The 23,282-nt window shown below is 39.4% G+C and overlaps 1 protein-coding gene across 5 annotated transcripts in view; it reads right to left on the reverse strand.

Moving 5' to 3' along the window:
• Positions 1-23,030, reverse strand: part of ST7 (suppression of tumorigenicity 7) — a 322,327-nt gene extending 299,297 nt beyond the window's left edge. For 2 of the 5 annotated variants that reach the window (XM_045847588.1, XM_045847580.1), the window contains exon 1: positions 22,718-23,027. In XM_045847588.1, the coding sequence (XP_045703544.1) occupies positions 22,718-22,865 (148 nt within the window). In that variant the 5' untranslated portion in view covers positions 22,866-23,027. Of the gene's footprint in view, positions 1-22,717 lie in introns of all 5 variants that reach the window. The other 3 variants (XR_006786701.1, XM_045847595.1, XM_045847591.1) reach the window with 3 other exon arrangements.
• Between the last annotated feature and the right edge of the window lie 252 nt (positions 23,031-23,282).

The raw sequence follows: 23,282 nt of genomic DNA on the forward strand, positions 1-23,282 counted from the left end.
TCTCCTAGTCCATGGTTCCCAGGCTTTTTGTAACACAAAATTTAAAAAAAAAAAAAGGAGGCAAAGGACTAGACCTGAGAAGCAAGAGGAGGACCTTAGAGAGAAGGAGGAAGAGAAAGGCTTATTGGAAAGAGATTGAATCAATGCCTGCAATTAAGTTCTGAGGGTAGAAGCCCAGCTGACTAGAACAGGAGAGAGAACCAAGGACAGCAGTAAAATATGAGAAACAGGAGACAAAAGGGATACCAGAAACACTACTGGGGTTAATGAACTATATCTCCTTCAAGATACAACAGTATAGAATGAGAGGACTTCCGGCCAAGATGGAGGCATAGGTAGACACACTGTGCCTCCTCACACAACCAAGATATGGACAACAACAATTTAGAAACAGAATAACAACCAGAACTGACAGATATTGAACTGTATGGAAGTCGGACAATCAAGGAGTTAAAATAGGCCTGTTCATCCAGGAGGAGGGGCAGAGTCAGGCAGCCAGGTGCGGGTCGTGGCGACGAGAGCAGAGTGTTGGGACGGGCATGTCATAAGGCATCTGGGGTGTGCAAGACCGCAGCAGGCAGACCCTGGGTGCACAAGCAGCAGCTGGCAGACCCAGCAAGGCGAAGACTGTGAAGCACGGCACTGCTTGTAACCCAGGATCACATCGCTGGGAAATAGAGCCTTGGGGCACTGATTGAAAACACCTGTGAGGATTAAGGCGCAGGGAGATACTCCCAGCCTCACAGAAGAGATCTTTGGAAAGTCCCACAGGGTGCAAGCCCACTCACACAGGAACTGGCCCCAGGGGGCCCAGTTTGCATGCAGCAAGCAGCAGACGGGACTGAGGTCCAACCCAGAGCAGAGCAAGTGTCATTGTTCCCTCTCGGACCCCACCCCCACATATAGTGTCACAACCCAGCCACTGGGGTGCCCCTCCCTAGTGAACACCTAAGGCTCCGCCCCTCATAAGTAACAGGAGAGACCAGACCAAAGAGAGAGAGAAAAAAAAAAAAGATGGCTCAAACAGAAGAACAAATGCAATCCCCAGAATCAGTACTTTTAAGCAACCGAGAGATAGCCAACCTATCAGATGCACAGTTCAAAGCACTGGTGATCAAGGTGCTCACAGAATTGGTTGATTTTGATTGCAAATTAGATGAAAAACTGAAGGCTACAATAAATGAAATGAAGAAAAATGCACAGGGAACCAATAGTGATGGAATGAAAGCTGGGTCTCACATCAATGGAATGGATCAAAAGGAAGAAAAAAACATACACTCAGAAAAGAATGAGGAAATAAGAATTCAAATAAATGAGGAGAGGCTTAGGAACCTCCAGGACATCTTTAAACATTCCAACATCCGAATTATAGGGGTACCAGAAGGAGAAGAGGAAAAGCAACAAGTGGAAAAATTATTTGAACAAATAATAAAGGTGAACTTCCCCAATCTGGCAAAGGAAATAGACTTCCAGGAAGTCCAGGAAACTCAGAGAGTCCCAAAGAAGTTGAACCCAAGAAGGAACACACCAAGACACATCATAATTACATTAGCCAAGGTAAAAATGAAGGAGAGAATCCTAGAAGCAGCCAGAATAAGGAGACAGTAACCTACAAAGGAGTTCCCATCAGGCTGTCAGCTGATTTCTCAAAAGAGACCTTACAGGCAAGAAGGGGCTGGAAAGAAGTATTCCAAGTCATGAAAGGCAAGGACCTACATCCAAGATTGCTCTGTCCAGCAAAGCTTTCATTTAGAATGGAAGGGCAGAGAAAGTGCTTCTCAGATAAGGTCAAGTTAAAGGAGTTCATCATCACCAAGCCCTTATTTTATGAAATGTTAAAGGGACTAATCTAAGAAAAAGATGAAAAACATGTATAGTAAAATGACAGCAAACTCACAATTATTAACCCCCACACCTAAAACAAACAAAATAAAAAAAAAGAAACTAAGCAAACAACTAGAACAGGAACAGAACCACAGAAATGGAGATCACATGGAAGATTAGCAACAGGGAAGTGGGAGGAGGAGAAAGGGGGAAAAGGTATGGAGAATAAGTAGCATAGATGGTAGGTAGAAAATAGACAGGGGGAGGGCAAGAATAGTATGGGAAATGTAGAAGCTAAAGAACTTATGACACATGGACATGAACTAAAGGGGGGAATGTGGGTGGGAGAGGGTGTGCAGGGTGGAGGGGAATGAAGAAGGGGTAATGGGACAACTGTAATAGCATAATCAATAAAATGTATTTAAAAAAAAGATACAACAGTATAGAATGACATTCCTTTCCATGCCCTGGCTGGGTGGTTCAGTTGGTTGGAGCCTCATCCCATATACCAAAAGGCTGCAGGTTCCATTCCTGGTCAGGGCATATACCTAGGTTGTGGGTTTGATTCTGGTGGGGACGGTGCATGTACAGGAGGCAACGGATCTCTGTCTCCCCATCTCTCCTCCCTCCCTCCCACCTCTCCCTCTTCCAGTCCCTCTCTCCCTTCCTCTCGCTAAAATCAATAAACATATCCTCTGGTGAGGATTAACAAAAACCACCATTCTGGGAATAACTGGTCTGATCTGGCAAAAATGAGATTATAGTTACAAACCAGATGCTTTGTGGGCGCCTTTCTTCCTTCCTACTTCTTTCTGACCTGGAAGTATGAATTTTCTTTCCCACAAGAGCTACCTGTACACCATAAAAATTCCAATAAATATGAAACTCTCTTTCCAGAAAAACAGAGAAATGGATTTTCTTTCCAGAAATCCATTTATTAAAACTCACAAAATCTAGATATTTTGGAATACAGTCACATTTTCAATCCACTGAGCCACATCAGCCAGGGCTACCTACAGTCACATTTTCAAAAGTGTAGTTTGGAATACAGAGCCTATACCTTGCTTACTAAATGGATTCAACAGACTTCGATCACAGAGTGGAAGGAAAATTGTGAATGCATCATACCTATAGAATTGGAATGTTGGAACTACAAGGGCCTTTCAAAAAAAAAGTCTAGACATTTTTAATGCTCCCCAGAATAGTGGACAACATGGAAACAAAAGAGAAACAGAAATAAGTTGTTAGTTAATACTTGTATCTAATTATAACTTACAATCCCAGATTCCAAATTTTTGTTTTCATCACAAAAAGTCTTATGCTCACTAGTTTATAGTAGAGGAAAAAAACAGTCCTTTAAAACAAATGTATAGTAAATATTTTGAATAGATGTATACAGTTGGAAATGCAAATTAAAATAACAATATATCATTTAGCACTCATCAAACTAGCAAAAACAGTAAAGATTTGGTGAAGATGTTAAGATTAGTAGCTTGCATACATTAGCAGTAAGATATATAATGATACAACCATTGTGGTAAACTGAACAATTCATTGTTCATAACTCGTTTCTCACCCTTCCTTTATTAGAATTATAATCCACACATATTTGCCAAATAACTTTGCAGTACTACCCACTAGAATGAATTATTTCACTACCCCCACAGGTGTGGGCATGGCCATGTGACTTGTTCTGGCCAATGGAAGGTGAGTACAAGTTCTATATATGACCCATGTGAAGTTGTATATATTTCCACTTGCCTCTTTTCTGCTCCTCCAATTTCCCAGGAGAATAAAATGGGTAGTTGCTTGTCTGAGAATGAAAGACATGAACCCAACCTGCAGCCTACACAGTAGAATCCAGAATCTGGAGTCTGAAATCCTGCCTAGCTCATTTGAGTTGCAATGAATCCATAGATCAGAAGGGAAAATGTAAATATTATTATTTTAAGCCACTAAGTTTCAAAGCATTTTTCCTTGGTTGGTTTTGTTTTATGTTGCATTATTATAGCAATCACTGACTAATACAACCATCTATAAAGTAATCTGGCAATATACAATCAAGTTGAAGATGCTCATATACCCCAAAAATGGACACTTCCAAGTATGTCCCCTAAAGCAGTGGTTCTCAGCTCAACTAATTTTAACACCTCCTTTTTAAAACAAATAATGTTAAATACCCTCTTTCTATTCTGTAACAAACATAACAGATAGTCTATCTACTCTTACATATAAATTTCAAAAAAATCAACATAAAGTCTTAACTATACTGTAAAGAAGAAATAAACAGAACATAATTTTTAATCAGGACTAGAATGAGATAAGCAAGTTGTCTAAGGTAGAAAATTTGAGGAGGCAAAGTTGTTCAAGTGCTGAAGCTGTACTTGCAGGACTCGGAGAGTATCTCCTTAAGTTTTGCACCTAAGCACCTCACTAGTCCTGGCCCTGTTTTAAATAATACAATAGGATTCAGAAAGCAAATATATTCATGACTTTTTTTTAGAAGTCTTAATGATGTAAAGACACCTGTACCCACATAGCATCAGCATGGATGCAAAACCTACAAGTATAGGCTGATACTGTGTGCTGTATCAGTGGCTCAGATACTATGAATGGTGTTGCTATTGAAGGTATGTTTCTAAAATAGTGAACGATTCTTGGTAAATTTCTAGAAAAAGTACAGTCTTCTCAGTTTACATGGTTGTTTGAATTCTTAGAAACAATAGCATATGCTAAAACTATGACAAAAATACTTCAGGTTTACATGCAAAATGGAGGTTCTAAAATCAGATCATAATAAATAGAACTTTTGCCTATATGAATACCTAACAATGGTATGTAAAAATTATGTGTGACACAGGCAAACACACACATTGCAGATCATCAAGCATCTCTTGTCCTCACCCTGTCAGTACAATAATGCAATAACGAAAAAAATGTTTCCTACCCATTTCCAAACTTCCCCTGTTTTGGACCATCACCACTGAAAACCCCATTCCCTAGATAAACAGAACACAAGTACAAGGAGGTCCATGCAACAACATTCATTGCCTGTTTGTTGTGGAATGGATGTGCCATGGTATATGCAGACAATGGAATACTATAACATTAAAATAAATGAAGTCGTGCACTATCCCTCTCAGGTGCACATCTGGCTTTTCCATTCCCCCTCTCCTTCCCCACTAGCTAGTTACCCTTGCCTTTCTCTCCTAAATTCCAAGGACTCCTCTTTTGTTTCTGTAACTTGTTTCTTGAGCCTACACAGCCCAGCTGGGTCACTTCTACGACCTCCGAAACTTCCTAAATAAATATTCTCTTATAATTTAAAAATAAATTAGTAAATAAATAAAATGAAGTAGATCTACAATATTAAAAAAATCTCCTAGGCCCTGGCTGGCATAGCTCAATGGATTGAGCTCGGGCTGTGATCCAAAGTGTCGCAGGTTCAATTCCCAGGCAGGGTACATGCCTGGGTTGCAGGCCATGACCCCCAGCAACCGCACATTGATGTTTCTCTCTCTCTCTTTCTCCCTCCCTTCCCTCTCTAAAAATAAATAAATAAAATCTTTTAAAAAAAATCTCCTAGTATCTGATAACAGAAACAATTTGCAAAAAGGTATGTGCATAAGTCCATTTATGTGTTTTTAAAGTATATTTTATTGACTATGCTATTACCCTCTTCATTGCGCTGTTATGCTATATGGCGGGGAGGGGTCAGAGAGGGAACAATGCCATTTGCTTGGCTCTCTGCTGGCTTTCAGTCACTTCCCCCACTACCCACAAACAAACTGGGCCCTTCTGGTGCTGATTACCAGGTGAGTGGTTTTGTGTACATTCTAGGACCCTCTGGGTCTCTCCAGTGTACTCTGCTGTGAGGCTGGGAGTTTCTCCCACTGCTACAACCCCCACAAGTTTTTACAGCTAGAGGTTTTGAAGCTTTTCCTGAGCTGCATCTTGGCCAGAAGTTCCATTTATGCATTTTTTTAAACTCACGAAAATTACTATGTGTTGCTTGTGAATACATTAAAAACAAGGGAACAATGCCAACTTCAGGAAAATAGTTACCCATAGAGAAGGAACAGGGAAAAAGAATTATGGTGCAGCTTTTTCTGTACAAGTAAGAGTTTGTTTTTGTTCTTTTAAGAGGGCAATGGGACAGGAAATATACAAGATGAGCCTGGAGCATCTTGCAGTGCTAAAGAGGAAAGAAGTACTCAAAAATAAAGCAAAAAAAAAAAAAAAGCCACCGTGAGGGGGATATGTCAAAGGGACACAGAGCCAACAGAAAGAGCTCCCAGTGGCCAAAACTGAAATAATATAAACAACAAAATAAATAAAGCAGTATGAACAACAAAATAAGAGAGCCATATTATATTACAACCCAAAATAGAAATATAAAATAGGTTCCATACTGAAATAAATAGATAAATAAAGAAGAGACAAGACAAATCCATGCAGAAGAATTCCAAATTATTTCTGTAAATACTCCACCCTGAAGGAGACTGACAGACTGACCACACAAACAGGCAATAACCAAACCGTGAATAAAAACAGAACTCTGACCCACAGCCTGCAACACCAGTCCTGAAAGTCAAACCACAACTTCTATAGTAATCAGCCCAAATAGTCACAACTTGATCAATAACTGACAGTTTTCCTAATTTTTATCCCGCTTCTAATTTAAAATCAACCCAAAAAAGCCAAGTATGTTCCCCTAACCAATGGCATAGGATGTTCTGCTTCTAGATGCCTGCCTCCAGCTTTCCCATGCCACAGCCTCTAATCAGGGCATATCTGAAGTGTTCCCTTTTTTCTACTGTCAAGCTTTCCTACTTGTCTTCTTGCCTTTGAGTCCCTGCCAAAAACATGTGATGATGCCTGACTCCATTGCTATGGCAAGCTCTGAATAAATAGCCTTTAAGTATTCTCATTTGGGTGGCACTTGTTTATGTCCACATAAAGAAGCAAAACTCTTCACTCCTCAAGCATGGACTGTGCAGAGTGACTTCCATTCTAAGAGTACAGTGGAAAGGGTAAAAGGAGTAACTTCAAAGTGTAGAACTTGACAATACCTCAGCCAACTAATCAAAGTTAACATCAACAGTGGTAAGTCAAGTTGATAGTCACCCTTGATGTGGCATTTTACCTGTGTGGTCTTCCTCCCCAAAATTCATAATCCCAGGAAAATCATGAGAAAAAAAAACAAAACAGACAAATCCCAACTGAGGGACAGTCCACAAAATACCTAACTAGTATTTCTTAAAATTATCAAAGTCATCAAAAATGAGAAAAGTATGAAAAGCTGTCACATCCAAGAAAAATATAAGGAGACATGACTACTAAATGTAATGTGATATCCTGGATGGAATCCTGGAACATAAAAGGACATTCAGGAAAAACTGAATCAAGTATGCACTTCAACTACTAATAATGTGTCAATACTGGTTCATTAATTGTAACAAATACAGTGGGTTCTCACACTTAATTTGTTCTGGAAGGCTGTTCCAGAGGTGATTTATTAGAAAACAGAATCATACAGGTGACTGATCATACAGGTATCAGCATGATTGGGTTGTTAGGTCGAGAACTGAAGTTTTGTTCGACAACCAAGACATTTTTCTGTGAACAACATGATCAAGAACCAAATTGTTCAAGATGGGAACATTTGAGAACCAAGGTTTGACTGTATATCATATAAATATAAGATACTAATAACAGGGGAAACTGCATGTGAGGTATATGGGAACTCTATATACTATCAGTAATTTTTCTGTAAATCTAAAAATGTTCTCTACAAAATATAATTTATATACTTTATAGTAAAAAGAGAGAAAGGAAAAGCAATATGCATACTTGTGGGAAAATGTTAACATAATGTTCAAACATGGGTAATAGGTTACCCAATTATATTGTTGTTCTTTTCTAAATGGGTAAAATATAGCAATTAGAATTTTCCAATTGTTTTAATCCTTCAGAATGAATTGCAATTTAACCCCAACAGACTCTCATTTGTCTCTCTTTTTACCCTCTCTTCAACCATACTTGCCTTTTCTGAAGTCATCTAGCTGTATGACACTCATTTGCTAATGCAGTTCCACTAGCTTAGGGTTTCTGTGACCAAGGTCCAACTCAGTAACTACCAACAGGAATGTAAAACTTTCTCTCATCCCCTTGTATGGTACTTTTCTGCTCCTTTGTACTGTACACATTTTATTTTGGATTTGTGTTGGCTGTGTTTCTCTCTTTCCCTCTCTGCACTAAGTAATTGAGGAAAGGGACCATAACTTGGTCATCCTGCTATTCCTCTATACCCACACCACATACTGTAACTTGCTAACAGTATGACTCAATAAATATTATTTTATGGCAAGAGACTAGAGGATCAACATAAAACATCCTTTTCTACAGTGCAACATATCAATAAGAACAAGATCTGGGAAAAAATTAGCAAATTTGGCTTTAAATTACCCTTTAGTTATAAGCATTGCAGGAAAATTATGTAAATGGATATAAAGCACAAAGAAGTAAGAGTAAAAGTAAGATACAGATAATAAAGTATATTCATTTTAACCAGGTATGAAGCTACTATTGCTACTGTTATAAATGTCTCCTCAAAATTGAAGGGGAACAGAAAACATGGAGACAAATATGTATGTAAGAAGAAGAATGGATAAATTTAAAGAAAGAAAAAAAGGAAAAGAAAGGAAAAGAGGGAGGAAGGGAGGGAAGAAAGGGAACTACTAGTCTAGAGGCTGACTCAAAAGAAAAAGCTGACTGAGTTAGGCACTGAGAATTATAGAACAAGGTCAATATTATAGTAGCAGCAGAAACAGTAGCTAAAACTAAATGTCTAAAATGTATTCAGCACTTAGACTGTGGCAGGTATTCTGCTGAGGCCTACTTATCTCATTTAATCCTATGATCCTAAATACAGATAAAGAATAACCAGTGTTAAGATCCCAGAAATGGTAAATGACTTGAACCCACACTAATTGTGTGCTAAAATATGGTAAGAGTACCAACACAATTTTACTACAGTCAGTAATTTGGAGTGGCAAGGTTAAATACAATTAACAGAAGGGAAAAAAAATGTCCCATGGGCCTCCCAGAACACTGGACCAGCTGGATCTGCAGACCTGCCCCTGGGATCACGACTTGCACAGGCTGCCTGACCAAAGCCACTCTTTAATGTCCCTAGCAACGAGAACCAGTGACAAGAGAAGATAGGACAGTGTCCTGAGCCCCAAGAGCTAGAAGTGACAACAGTGCAGCCTGAACACTCACAGGCAGCAGGGGGAACTACTGGCTTTCAGTAGGGACACCAGAGCACTGGTGGACAATTCCAGTTCAGAATTATTACTATTTATTCATACTAACATATCTTTAGTCTTCCACCCCTCTGCTGAGTATAGCCTGAAAAATCCAGGTTTATTTGAGTTACACTGTGATCAGGGCAAAAAAGGAGACAGAAATGATAGAAACCCACAAATAAAAAAGTGAATCCCCTGGCTGGCATAGCTCAGTGGATTGAGCGCGAGCTGTGAACCAAATTCCCAGTCAGGGTACATACCTGGGTTGCAGGCCATGACCCCCAGCAACCCCACATTGATGTTTCTGTCTCTCTCCCTTCCCTCTCTAAAAAATAAAATAAAAAATAAAATCTTTAAAAAAAAAGTGAATAGCTCTTAAAAAAAAAAAAGAGAGAGAATCCCTTAATATTTTACAACACTTTATTTATCACATCATGGGTGGTTTGATTTACTAATAGCCATCTTATTTCAAAAATAATGATACATTAATTTTTATTGATTTGAGAATTTTAGCATTCCATTTGGTATAATACACTATATCCTGTGGTAAGAAAGCTAGGACAGGTAATCATAGGGATACAACATTGTGCTACAAGAAGCAACGGTTACTTGTTCATTGATACCTCTAAGAAGAGGAGGTTGAAAGCAATGTGGCAGGACTGGGAGAGAACAGTTTTTATTTAAATGCAAAATGAAAATAATGTCATTTCACAAATACAGTTGGGCTTTCTGTCTAGGACAATTTGTGAACTTTCCCCAAACTGTGTAAAATCCCCAATAAATAAAACTATTTGAAAGGACTGACAATGTCTAGCTGCCATTTTGCTATCTTTGGGATGCTAGACAATGCTAAAAAGAGATTTCTATAAAGCTAAATATTAATAGCATTCACATATCAATAGAGTATTTTTAAGGAAATATAACATCTATCAAAATGATAGCAACAAAGTAGTATAATCCATTAATAAGATACTATCTTAATGTCTAAGCACTTTTATACCTTTTGTTTTCACAGGCATTACAAACAAAAGAATACATATTAAAAACAACTTTGCATTTCACTTCTAAATCATGTTTATTCCCAGAAAGTGAGATAGACATGAAACAATGGATGGCCATAAAGTTCAAGACATGACAAGAGTTTTTCTTGCCTGTGAGCATTGTTACATAATTCCATTTCCCTGGCTAGTCCCAGCCTGCTAATCACTATATTTACTGATATCATTTAAGTTGTCCCGTTGGCTAACTAGTAATAAATCTTTGTTTTCTCTTAGAAGCTGGAGATGGTTTTCACCCAAGCTTTGAATTTACATCCTCTCCAGCATGAGCAAAAACATGTCTTATGTTTCTTTAGTTCTTATTTCTGTTCTCCATCACATATATTCTCACAGTTAAAACTAAAAATGCGCCTGGCTGGCGTAGCTCAGTGGATTGAGCTTGGGCTGCGAACCAAGGCATCGCAGGTTCGATTCCCAGTCAAGGTACATGCTTGGGTTGCAGGCCACGGCCCCCAGCAACCGCACATTGATGTTTCTCTCTCTCTCTCTCTCTCTCTCTCTTTCTCCCTCCCTTCCCTCTCTAAAAATAAATAAATAAAATCTTAAAAAAAAAAATGCTCCTCTTTAAGAACTATAATTCCTTTGTTTTTAAAAATTATCAGATATTGTTACATTATTTTCTGCAGGCATGCAATAAAAAAATAACTATTCATGCAAAAAACAAACATTCTTAGGAATACTTTTATATCCAAAACTAATTAATGTCTGAATCTTTGCTCAAACGTAATTGTTATGTTGTCATCACTCTGTATCTCCCTCCAAGAATATGATCATTCAAATAATGTAAAAGAAAGAAAAGTTTATTCTTAGAATGGCTTTTCCAACTGATTGTGTTTGCTATTTGATTTTTCATATTACATTTCAGACTTTTACTTTATGATAATGCACATATACAACTTCCAGTTTAGAGGAAAAAAACAACTGAGAAGCAAGTTTGTAATACTTAAAAACCACAATTTAACCTCTCACACTTCATCTCTCAAATGTAAATGTAACAATTTAAAACCCTCACTTTGCTAAAAGGGCCAAATAAACTAAAAAAAAAAATTCTCTCTACTCCATAATGTCCAGCACTCTGAGCCTGAACTGAGAAAAATATAACTTTTGTTTTATTTTAAATAAAAGATATAAATGAGGATAGGAATTCCCCTCCCCCTCCAACAGAGCCCAAGGAAAAAGTGCAAACCAGATCACACCAGTTCTTACTATGTGACACTATAACAATCTAAATGTATGTCACAGAAAGAAAACAACTGAGTCAAGTCAATGTAATAAATTGAGAAACACCTGAAGTAAATTACTTTATTGATTCTATTTAAAATGCTCAATAAATAGTACCTATCAAATGAAAAAGATCAATTTAGTAAAGAAGTAAATTTCATTCTCTTATTCCCAAGAAGAAACTAGAAAGTGAAAAAACTTAACAGAGGGAAGAACTGTAAGCATTCTATTATTACCTATTGTTAATCAAATAACACTTTAGAATGGTATTATAACTGACTTTAAAACAAAACCATAAATCACCTTCTAACTCTAAACAACACATAAATCTAAAGTGCTTATTTTTAAAAGCCACTTCTTTTTTAAAGACTTTTTACGCCTCAGAAATTTTCACATAACTGTGCTATTTTACATTGTTAAGCTTTTCTATTTAATTTTTAAAAAGCCTTCCTCACTCACCTAAGAGATTCCTTTAAAATCCTCAACAAGCTTGCTCAAATTTTCATAAAGACTGACAACCAAAATCCTGTATTAGATTTGGAAGTCAAGAAACAAAAAGTATTCTTATGACTAGTGTACTTTCAGTTTCCTAAAATTCAGAAGGGAAAAATAATTCTCTCTCAGATAAATGTTGCCTTATTTTGCTGAGAGGTTTAATAACCCCAGTTAAACAGTGATTCCTCTGGCCACAGACACAGCCTAATATGAAAAACTGCTAGAACTAACTGGGCCTGTCAGTTTCTAATTTTAGCACAGTAAGTAGTGCAGAAATTCCTGCTATTTGAAGGACGGGTAACAAAAACACATGGACAACTATCCTGTTCCACTGTGACATCAAAAATGAATTTCATTGTATGCTCTCTCTTCCAAGAAACCCAAAACCCTTTATAGATACCTATACAATAACATATCAAACAGAATAAAGGTGTCGGGAGACATTCTTTCATGTTTACGAGAGACATTCAGTAGTGTGGTTACAAACAATCCATTATTCTGTTTAGTGTAATTTTTGGACAGTCTTTAGATAGACCATGCAGGATAAATGAGATCCCACTGTATTTTAACCTGTCATTTCTTGATGACAGACAAAGCACTTAGAATACAATCTTCTACAGAAGCAAGTTATTATAACACCTTGGATTTAAATAGTAGTTTACAATCTACAAAGTACTGTCCATTCACTTTACCATCTCCTGTGAAGTTGCATTCCAGTGGAGGGAGCCATTATTCACCAAACTGAAAAGCCAAAGGCAACTACCTCAACCACACAAATATTCAAGAATGCCCACGGTGGTGCCTATTACAGTGTATCTAAGAAGTATGAACACTCAAGTAGTATTTGTCCACTTGTATACTTTCTTTTTTTAATATTTTAGTGATTATGCTATTACAGTTGTCCCATTTCCCCCCCTTTATTCTCCTCTGCCCTGTACCCCTCCTCCCACCAGCATTCCCCCACCATAGTTCACATCCATGGGTCAAACATATAAGTTCTTTGGCTTCTCCATTTCCTATACTATTCTTAACCTTCCCCTATTTTGTACCTACCATTTATACTTCTTATTCCCTGTACCTTTTCTCCCATTCTTCCCCCTCTCGCTCCCCACTGATGATCCTTCATGTGATCTCCATTTCTGTGAATCTGTTCCTGTTCTAGGAGTTTGCTTAGTTTATTTTTGGTTTTGTTTTTTTAGGTTCAATTGTTGATAGTTGTGAGTTTGTTGTCATTTTACTGTTCATATTTTTTATCTTTTTTCTTAGATATGTCCCTTTAACATTTCATATATCTTGGTGATGATAAACTCCCTTAACTTGACCTTATCTGGGAAGCACTTTCTCTGCCCTTCCATTATAAAGGATAGCTTTGCTGGATAGAGCAATCTTGAATGTAGGACCTTGCCTTTCATGACTTGGAATACTTCTTTCCAGCCCCTTCTTGCCTGCAAGATTTCTTTTGAGAAATCAGCTGACAGTCTTATGGGCACTCCTTTGTAGGTAACTGTCTCCTTTTCTCTTGCTGCTTCTAGGATTCTCTCCTTATCTTTCATCTTGGGTAATGTAATTATGATGTGCCTTGGTGTGTACTTCCTTGGATCCAACTTCTTTGGGACTCTCTGAGCTTCTTGGACTTCCCAGAAGTCTATTTCCTTTGCTACATTGGGAAAGTTGTCCTTCCTTATTTTTTCAAATAAGTTTTCAATTTCTTGCTGTTGCTCTTCTCCTTCTGGCACCCCTATGATTCAAATGTTGGAACATTTAAAGCTGTCTCAGAGATTCCTAAGGTTCTCCCCATTTTTTTGAATTTTTGTTTCTTCATTCTGTTCTGGTTGAATGTTTATTTTTTCCTTTTGCTCCAAATCATTGATTTGAGTCCCAGTTTCCTTTCTTTCACTGTTGGTCCCCTGTATATTTTTCTTTATTTTACTTTTCTGAGCCTTCACTTATTTCTCTATTTTACAACCATACTCAACCCGTTTTGTGACCATCCTGATTAACAGTGTTTTGAACTCTACACCTGAAGAGATAGGTTGGCTATCTCTTCATTGCTCAGTTGTACTTTTTTTGGAGCTTTGATCTCTTCTTTCATTTGGGCCATATTTTTTGTCTTGGTGGGCCTGTTACATGGTAAGGGGTAGAGCCTTAGGTATTTGCCAGGGCGGGGCAACCCATATTGCTGCACTGTAGAGCTGTATGTGCAGGAGTGTTCTGAGAGGGAACAATACCACTTGCTCAGCTCTCCACCAGCTTTCAGTCACTTCCTCTACTACCCACAAGCAAATTGGGCCCTTCTGGTGCTGATTCCCAGGTGGTGGGTTTGTGTATGTTCTAGGACCCTGTGGGTCCCTCCAACAAACACTCCTGTGAGGCTGAAAGTTTCTCCCGTTGCCACAACCCCCACAGGTTTTTTCAGTGAAAGGTTTTGAGGCTTTATTTCCTCATGCTGGAGCCTTGGGTTGTGCAGCCTGTCTTGCTCACCAGTTGTTCTTCCCAGTTTATCTGCACCCAAACATGGGACCACCCGCTCTGCCAAGACGCCACCTCGCCCACCCGGGTCCTCCAACTGTCACCTAGCCATGAGTCCTCTCCATCCCAGCACCCTGTCTCCACCCCTCCTGCTGGTCTGGATGAATCCTTCTTCTTTAACTCCTTGGTTGTCGGACTTCTGTACAGTTTGATTTTTCTGGCAGTTCTGGTTATTTTTTGTTTTTAAATTTGTTGTTGTCCTTCTCTTGTTTGTGCAAGGAGGCAAAGTGTATCTACCTACACCTCCATCTTGGCCAGACCCAGGTGTATACTTTCTGTCAATCCCATTTCAGCCCTACATCTAGACAGTCACTAAATTGTCCTGACCCATCTGAACAATCATGCTTATACCATATTTTCCCTTCCTGCCCACAGAATTTTCCTGCTCTGAATTTATCCTCTTAGTACACCAGAACACTTTTTTCCTCCCCTTGTCTTCAAATTCTTCCCCAGTTACCTCAGAAGTATCCTTTTATGTCTCTGAGCTTCATTTGTGAGCCAAATAATAAGCCTAGCCTGAAGGGTGGAGTATTAGCAATAATCATCTGAACCAAGGGAAAGAAAAACCTTAGATGGTGAAGTGAAATAATGACCACCAGTGCCATCAATCTTGGAAGGCCTTAAAAACACCCTAAGTATCCATTCACTCCTCTTTTCATCTATCATCACTGAGCAATGGCCATATGATAGAAATATAAAGATGAAAATGCCATAACCCCTATTCTCAAGCTCTTCTGGATCTACTAAGGAAAGAGTCCCTTCCAAAAATGTCCACCAAGTTCTCATTTTCATTAATAAATTAAGCTGTGTTCCCATTAAAATACAAGTTTAAATGTGTTCACTTATATTGCTTCCCTTAGTAGGACAACAGTACTACATCACAAAACAGTACTAATTTTGCTTTGAACAATTTTCACTCCACAGGTAAAAAGAAAATGTCATCTATATAGTTCTTTATATGGGACATAAACAGACTTGTGGACAAGCTCGGGAAGCCTAACAACCAGTGATAAAGGCAGCACCATGCATGGCTCATGTAAGAACTCAATAAATGTTAATTCCCTGTCCCTTCCTAGTTCCAATCTTCAGATTTACACTCAGTCTTATTTTTAAGATTTAATTTCAACCAGGCATGATCCTTGTTCATAGGGAGCAAAATATACTTGGATGCATTAGTGAACATGACAGTACATTAAGGAATATTACTTGTTCAGTACAGAAAACGAGTACAGAAATTGGAAGGAATACAACTGACATGGGATTGTGTGTCCCAATAATAACTGAGAGGAATGTTGTAGTTTCAGTTTTACAAGTACCTGCTTTTCCAAATGAATGACTAAACAAACCAATGGATAGATGAATTAACCAGTGAATAAACACAGTTCAGAGTCAGTGAAATGGACTAGAACAATCAGGTATACAATATGTACTTGCTAATAATATTTATGTGCTCTGTTCAGCAGTCAATGCTAAAGGATATCTCATTTAGAATTCAAATAAAACTATGAAAGATTATTGCCCTGGGATTTGAACTCAAATTCCCAAATCCAATGGTCCTTTTCATCACATCACAGCTGGTATTTTGTTCTTTCAATAACTATGGCACTACTTTATGGAGAAAGAAATATTCCAGTAAAATTGGTAATAAAGCAATTTTATATAATTCTAAAACTATTTTCACTCTGGCTTCTCCTATAAACTCAGAAATGGTTTCTATAGTTAAGGAAAGGATGTGCAAATACATGAACTTAAAATTGTGCTTAAATATTTCTCATCATTTCAAATTATGTTTCTGTAGATTAAGTTTCGTAATGCTTGCCAATATTGTTCTGAAAATTTTCCCAGATATACTTTTCTCTACCTTATCCTTCCCCAAAGACAAACAGACCTTCAGTAGTGTGGTTACAAACAATCCATTATCCTGTTTAGTGCAATTTTGGGATATTCTTTAGAAATAATATGGACATTGGTAGAACCCTAAGCTCCATCCTTACAATTAATATGAGGTACTTAAATTTGCAAATTTTTTATGGTAAATGCAGCAAATGTGCTACCTCTTTTTGAAGTTCCAGGTTATGTTACACAAATTGTCTCCCAATGCAATCAATATGTGACTCAACATTCTTTATATTAAATTTAATTTACAATATGAACCAGAAGGATAAGCCTTCCTTAAATTCTACCCCTAAAGAATGGATCAAAACATTAATATTTTGGAACATCAGTTAACATTTTGGGGTAATCTTTGTAATTCAGAGTCAATGAACACAATTCTCAATCTCATAAGAAATGACTACATGATAGATTTCAAAATCATTTCCTAAAGACAGTATTACTGCTGAGTCACTGCAACCAACTTACATAGTTTTTCATTCATTCGATAAGCGCATACTCTGTAAGTGTTAGGCCCAAATACTCATTGTTCCAGATCCTGGGGATACACAGCAAGGCAGACAAAACAAGACAAACGAGTTTATAGTCACATGGGGGACAACTATTACCCTGGCATGCAAAGTCTGATGATCTGACTCCTGCAATAAATAAACAAACATGAATTGTATCAAACCATGCTCAGTGCTTTGCAGAGAATTCAACCACTCTGACTGGATGGTCATTTTAGATTGAATCACAAGGGAAAGCCCTTAAAAAAGAAGTAAACTTAAGACTATCCTGCAAAAATAAAGTAAAAAGTATTCTGGTAGAGGGAATAGCTAGTGCAAAAGCTAGAGGGTCAAGCAAGACATATTTAAGAATAAGAGAGAATCACAACATATCTGGAGGGTTTTGACCTTCACAAAGTATGGTAGAAATTTAGACAGAAGGGGTGGAAAGGGGTCAGATCATCAGACTTTGCAAGCCAGGATAGTACCTGTGGATTTTGTTTTTGAGAAGGAAAGCCACTGAAAGAAACCACATAAAATCTGGAATTGTATCCAGTAAGAATTAGAGTCCAAACTGGAAAAAACATATTATTAAGTCCTTGTAATTGTCTGGTTCTATACTCTGCATTCAGTGAAATTTATCCTAAGAGACTGAAACAGAATCCTAGAGCCAGAAAGAACTTGAAGGAATGTAAAGCTAGCACTCTACATTTATGGCAACTGAGGGTCGGAGAAAAAAAGGCATCATTCAGGTTGCTTCATTGATGGCTGAGAAAAACGTCTCCAAAAATAAGAGCAACTAAGATGTCTGGGATATATCCTCAACTCAAAGCTGACATTAATCAGAAAATTGTCCTTCTGTATGTTCACACACTGGATCGCCATGAATTAGATGCATATGACTCATTAGAGAATTTTAAAGTTTTTGTGACAGCTCAATCTAAAGCTGAAAACTCAGATGTTGCACACACCTAGTAATGTGTTTGATCAATTCCATTGTTCCTATCCCAAGTCACTGAGTACACAATAACTTGGAAATTCATTCATGCAGTGAATGGTAAGGATCCACTACACATAAGGAATTGTATTGGGAAATGAAGAACTACTCTAGTAGTAGCTATGAAACATGTATACAGAAAGAGAGAGACCTGTACACACTTTTATATACAATGCAAGGTAAACATTAGTAACATGCATTTCACATAATGCACTGTAACAGTTAGAAGAAATATTTCTTTCAACAGAAACAATCGGAAGGCAATACAAAAGGTAGTCTTTGAAGGATTGGTAGGATTTACAGATGGAAGAAGATTTTAAGCAGGCAAAGCAGGAGCAAAAGACATAGATAAACTGAAAGCAGGCCCCTCCAGATGAGAAGTCCAGTGTTAATTAAATTTAGAGCAACTATTTTCAATATGAAAATACTCAAAACTGAGCTATACCTGAAGTCACTGTATTTTGCCATGTATAATGTGCACTTTTTTGCCCAAATTTCTGAGGGAAAAAATAAGGATGTATATTATACACGGGTATAATGATTACATGCCATGTATCATAATCCCATGTATAATGCACACAAAAACATGGGTGCACATTGTACATGGCGAAATACATATTGTACCATTTCAGTTCAGTAATGTGAGAATTTTGTATCTGTATTTATCACTTTAAATCACACACACACACACACACAAAGTTTTATAATATAAACAACAGTAAGCCTAGGTCAGACTATTACATTTGTTTTCCAAAAGGAATGAAATAGGATTTCAAAGGTCTTTGAAAACTTGCTGCCCAGGAAACAGAAAAAAAAAAAGGAAAATCACTAAAGTTGCATTAAACAAAAACGGCAAAGGTGCACATTTTAAGAAAAGGCATTATCATGCAAAGTGTTTTAAATTCAGCATCTAAGAAAGTCCTACCAATATCACAGTATAAAGTAAGTTGTGGTAAGATTTTGAGTCTATTTTATTGTTTTTCTTGAATAATATCCTGCATGGCTACTTCTACTTATTAAATTTCTGCCCTTCTGGAAAAGCATTGTTTTAGGATGTTAACTCACATGAAAACTGACAAGTAAGGATATAATTCAGAGGCTTTTTGAAATCTTGTTAAAAGTTCATTGTATTTTAAGTAAATTATAAAACTATTTTAACACTCTCCTATCCAACTTAAGGGCAGAGTATCAAAGAAGCAAATTATCAAAGCTAACCAGTGTATGCTATTCCTAATATGCTTGCTTTCTCCACTTTCCTTCTGAAAATTCATTTTTCATTATAAGATTTGGTTGTCTATATGAAGTTTTCTCTGTGTAGTCTAACCAAATACTGTGGAATTCTTTAAACTATCCCTCGCACAAGCTCAATGCAATGAAGGTCAAGCAAATCTATATGGTGGGAAGAGAGGAGAACAGTGAAACTAAGGCACAGCGTGAAAACAACCTTGAAGGTATTTTTACTTGCAAAACTACACATGACATGAGAATTGGAAAGTTTCATTGTTCATTAATCCTTTTCCTTTATTGTTTTAAATTCCACATAATTCACAGTTCTCTTTTTTTTAAAAGATTTTCTTTATTTATTTCTAGACAGAGTGGAAGGGAGTGAGAAAGAGAGGAGGAGAAGCATCAATGTGTGATTGCCTCCCATGAGCCCCCAACTGGGGAGCCGGCCCGCAACCCAGGCATGTGCCCTGACTGGGAATTGAACTGGACACCCTTTGGTCACAGGCCCGTGCTCAATCCACTGAGCTACACCAGCCAGGGCAATTCACAGTTCTCTTGATCCCACCTGCATTTTCACATATTCGGGCCTTTGTTTGGGAGGCCCATCTGTGTTCCCAAGTCACAACTGTGGGATTCTTACCCTCCAAGGCTCAGTTCAAGAGAAGCTCCCACTTTGCATTAAGGCAAGGTGTACTCACATTGTAAACTCTTTATTTAGCCTGAATTTTACAAACTTGTATTATCTTTCCCATCATAGCACCTGTCACAATAGCACTTCTTATGCATAGAAGGCCTTCAAGAAATTTTCTGATGGGTTTAGCACATTTACCACAAAATATGATCAAATGATGTTAGAAATATTAAAAGCTCCATCACTGATAAAGATATATAGAAAAAAAAAAAAAAGCCAAGCAGACATCCAGAACAACTCAGGAACATTTTTACCAGATTTCACAACCTTGTAAGAGCATAGCCGGGCCTGTGTCATGGAAGCCCTGGCTCCTGGCTGCCTCACGGATCTACTCCCACTGCAGTGGTGTCCTCAGCTTTCCTGAGGAAGAAGGCCTGCAACACCCACAGCTCCCTAAAAGCAGCCTTGGACTCAGCTGCCTCTCCAGGGCCACTTGCCTTCACCTCCCAGGAAGAGCAAGCACCACAGGGCTTAGCAACAGCAAATGTGTCCCATTAGAACCCCTTTACATCTCCCTGCAAGAGCAAGTTCCACCATGGGAGAGTCCAAGGTCTGCCTCTCCCTCTAATTCTCAGAGAAACAGCAGAGGTAGCTGCTCTTAGTGTGCTTCTCCTTTTACCTTCCTTTATGACTAAACTATGCATAAAACCATTTTGAAAACAGAAGTTTGGCGTCACTGGGGAAAACAGCCTCAGGCTCACCTATCATGTATCTGATGAGGTTGAATCCAGATGGCCTGTTGCAATTCTTCACATTTTTTCCCTATAAGCTCAAGTGAGAAATGGACCTATTCAAATTAACAAAGGTACTTTTCGAGAAATGCTAGCTCTAACATTGCTGTAAGGTGCCCTGGTGTGGCTCAGTGGATTGAGCTCTGGCCTGCAACCCAAAGGGCACAGGTTCTATTCCCACACCCAGGGCATATGCCTGGGTTTCAAACCAGGTCCCCAGTTGAGGGTGGGCTAGGGGCAACAGATGGATGTATCTCTCACAGGTTGCTGTTTCTCTCCCTTACTTTCCCCCTCCCTTCCCCTGTCTCTGAAAGTAAACAAATAAAATCTTTAAAATTGCTGTAAGAAGACCTAACAACTTCTTTCTTAAAAACTACACACATTCCCAACATGTACTTCGCTTTTTGCCTGTTCTGCATAAAGCATTGATATGTAGTATTTATTGGCACATGCACACATATACACATATGGATGATTATTTGACCTACTTTAAGAAAATGTAGTATACAAATGTGTGTTCTAAAATAAAAATTTTAAATGGGAACACTCCCATTTTTAAAACCCTACAATGAATTGTTTTGGGAGGAAAAAAATCAAACCCGCTTACCAATAAATGTAACATTCTCTTACTACGTATATTCAAACAACTTCTTAAAATTACAGGATTTTGGAACTAGAAAGTATCTAGAGGTGTATTTACATAAAGCAAGAAGACAGTGTCGTGACAAGCAGCCACTCTAAAGATGAAAAGCCAGAAAACTATGGTCTGTGGTTTGACTGAATCCAAGGGCTAAGCAGTGGCTATTAAAATGGTAAGTGATTCTGGGGTGCAGAATCCTATCTGCGTGGCATGGGTCCTCACCCACAGGATACTATGAAACCAATGTAAATGTGAACCTTAGTCCCAGTTAAAGTAATCAAGAGGTCCGAGGTTTATATTTAAAAGCACAAGTACTAACACAGTGAGTACATTATCTCAAGTGTTTTAAAAATTGTGTCAGTAGAGTTAGCACCACACAGGAAAATGCACTTGCAGACCTGGACTCCCAGACTACATAAATCACACACTAGGTAGAAAATATACATATACACGGACGTATACATAGATTCAAGACTGTATGAATTTCCCAAAATAACTGGGACATTAAAACACAAAGACAAATATATAATCTATCTAACCAGTCCCACTATTTCCAGACTTCAAGACTGTAACCCTTCTTGCAAAATATACTTTGCGTCTCTGGAGTTACTGTTGGTGTCAGTTTTCTTTGTGGTTGTTTTCTAATGACTCAGTTGGCTGACTGCAAGTTTATAAAGATCCTATTCTAATTACTTTCTGTACTTGCGATCCTGGAAGAAACTTGCAGGGCTTGACTAGTTACCAGAGCCTTAGGAGGGCGAGGAGGGGGCAGAGGGAGTAGAGAGTGGGGAGAAAGGAGCAGAGATCACTGGTTTCGCGCGTCTCCCTATCCGTCCCTCCGACACTGTGTTTGGTAACCAGACACGTCATCTAAACCCTTCACAGCACCTTCGGGAATCCCTCTCCGGGTCTCAATCCGAGCAACGACCCTCGCCGCCCCCACTCCAAACCCAAGGTGCTAAAACGGGAGGATGGAGGGCACCCGGGACCATCTAGTCCCTGGGGTCCCAGACAGCCCCTTTGGGGGGCTTAGCTGGTGAGCAAGCAACCCAGGGGGCGCTCGAGGCCGCAGTGTCCCACTGGTGTGGGGACACTTCACCCGACTATTCCTCCGACGTTCAGCACCCACAGCTGAGAGGGTGTGAGAAATGGCAAGGTATAACTCTGAGGAGTCCTAGGCGGTCACACGCAGACATCGTGGGGGCGTGTATGTGAAACTCCCTCGCCCCCCACTTCAGCCTCCCTCCTGCGCCCGCCAACTAGCACCCGGGAGGGCGACTAGCGGCCAGTTTGGGCCCAGGTGCTGTCGCCGCCTGCCAGGCCCACCTCCCGGCGTGTGCCAGGCGCCTGTCCCCCGGGTCCGGAATACGGACAGCAGCGGGCCGCCCCCAAATGCCCGGAGGAACAGCCTGGCTACCAGAGGCGGCATGTCCTCAGCGGGTGGTCGTGGGTGCCCAGAGCACGAGCCCTAGCGCGGTCCCCCAAGCATGTGCCCGGTCGCCGCCCCCGTGGGCCCCCCCCACCCCCGTGGGCCGTGGCCCCCGCGCGAGTTGCACTAACTTTCCGGGGCGGGGGAGGGGCGAGCCCCGGAGGCCCGGCTACCCCGGCCTTACCTGTGCTCCAGTTGTCAATTTTCAAGGGCACGCGCAGGATGTAGACTAGGAAGATAACAATGAAGAACCACACGGCCCAGAGATAAGTCCAAGACGAAACTATGTAGGATTTGAGCTGCTCCAGAAAGCCTGTGCCCGCTTCAGCCATTTTTCAGCACTGCTCTCTGCTGCCGCTGTCTGCCGGAATGATTCACCCGCCCCGAGGCGCCGCTCACGCAGCCTCGGCCCCTGCACGCCCGGAGCCTGCCCGCCCGCCTGCTGCCTGGGTAGCAGGCACGGCGGGAAATCGCCCTCCGGCTACAGGCGGTTTTGCCTTCCCTTTTCCAGCCTTATTGCTAATTTTCAGAAGCCTGTAAAAATGGCTTTTGTGGAAGGATCACGTGGCCCCTGCCCCCTCACAGTCTGATGCCATCTATATTTAATATGCACATATTTAGATAGTTCGAGGGGGCACTGAGGGAAACTCGAGATAATAACAAATGTTGAGGACTTATCGAATGTGAGGAACAGCTCTGTATAATGTCATTTAATCCTTCAATGACCCCCCACTATATAGATAGGGAAA

This window comes from Phyllostomus hastatus, unplaced genomic scaffold (assembly GCF_019186645.2).
Source record: "Phyllostomus hastatus isolate PE091 unplaced genomic scaffold, TTU_PhHast_1.1 phas_contig_118, whole genome shotgun sequence".
Classification (NCBI taxonomy): Eukaryota; Metazoa; Chordata; class Mammalia; order Chiroptera; family Phyllostomidae; genus Phyllostomus; species Phyllostomus hastatus.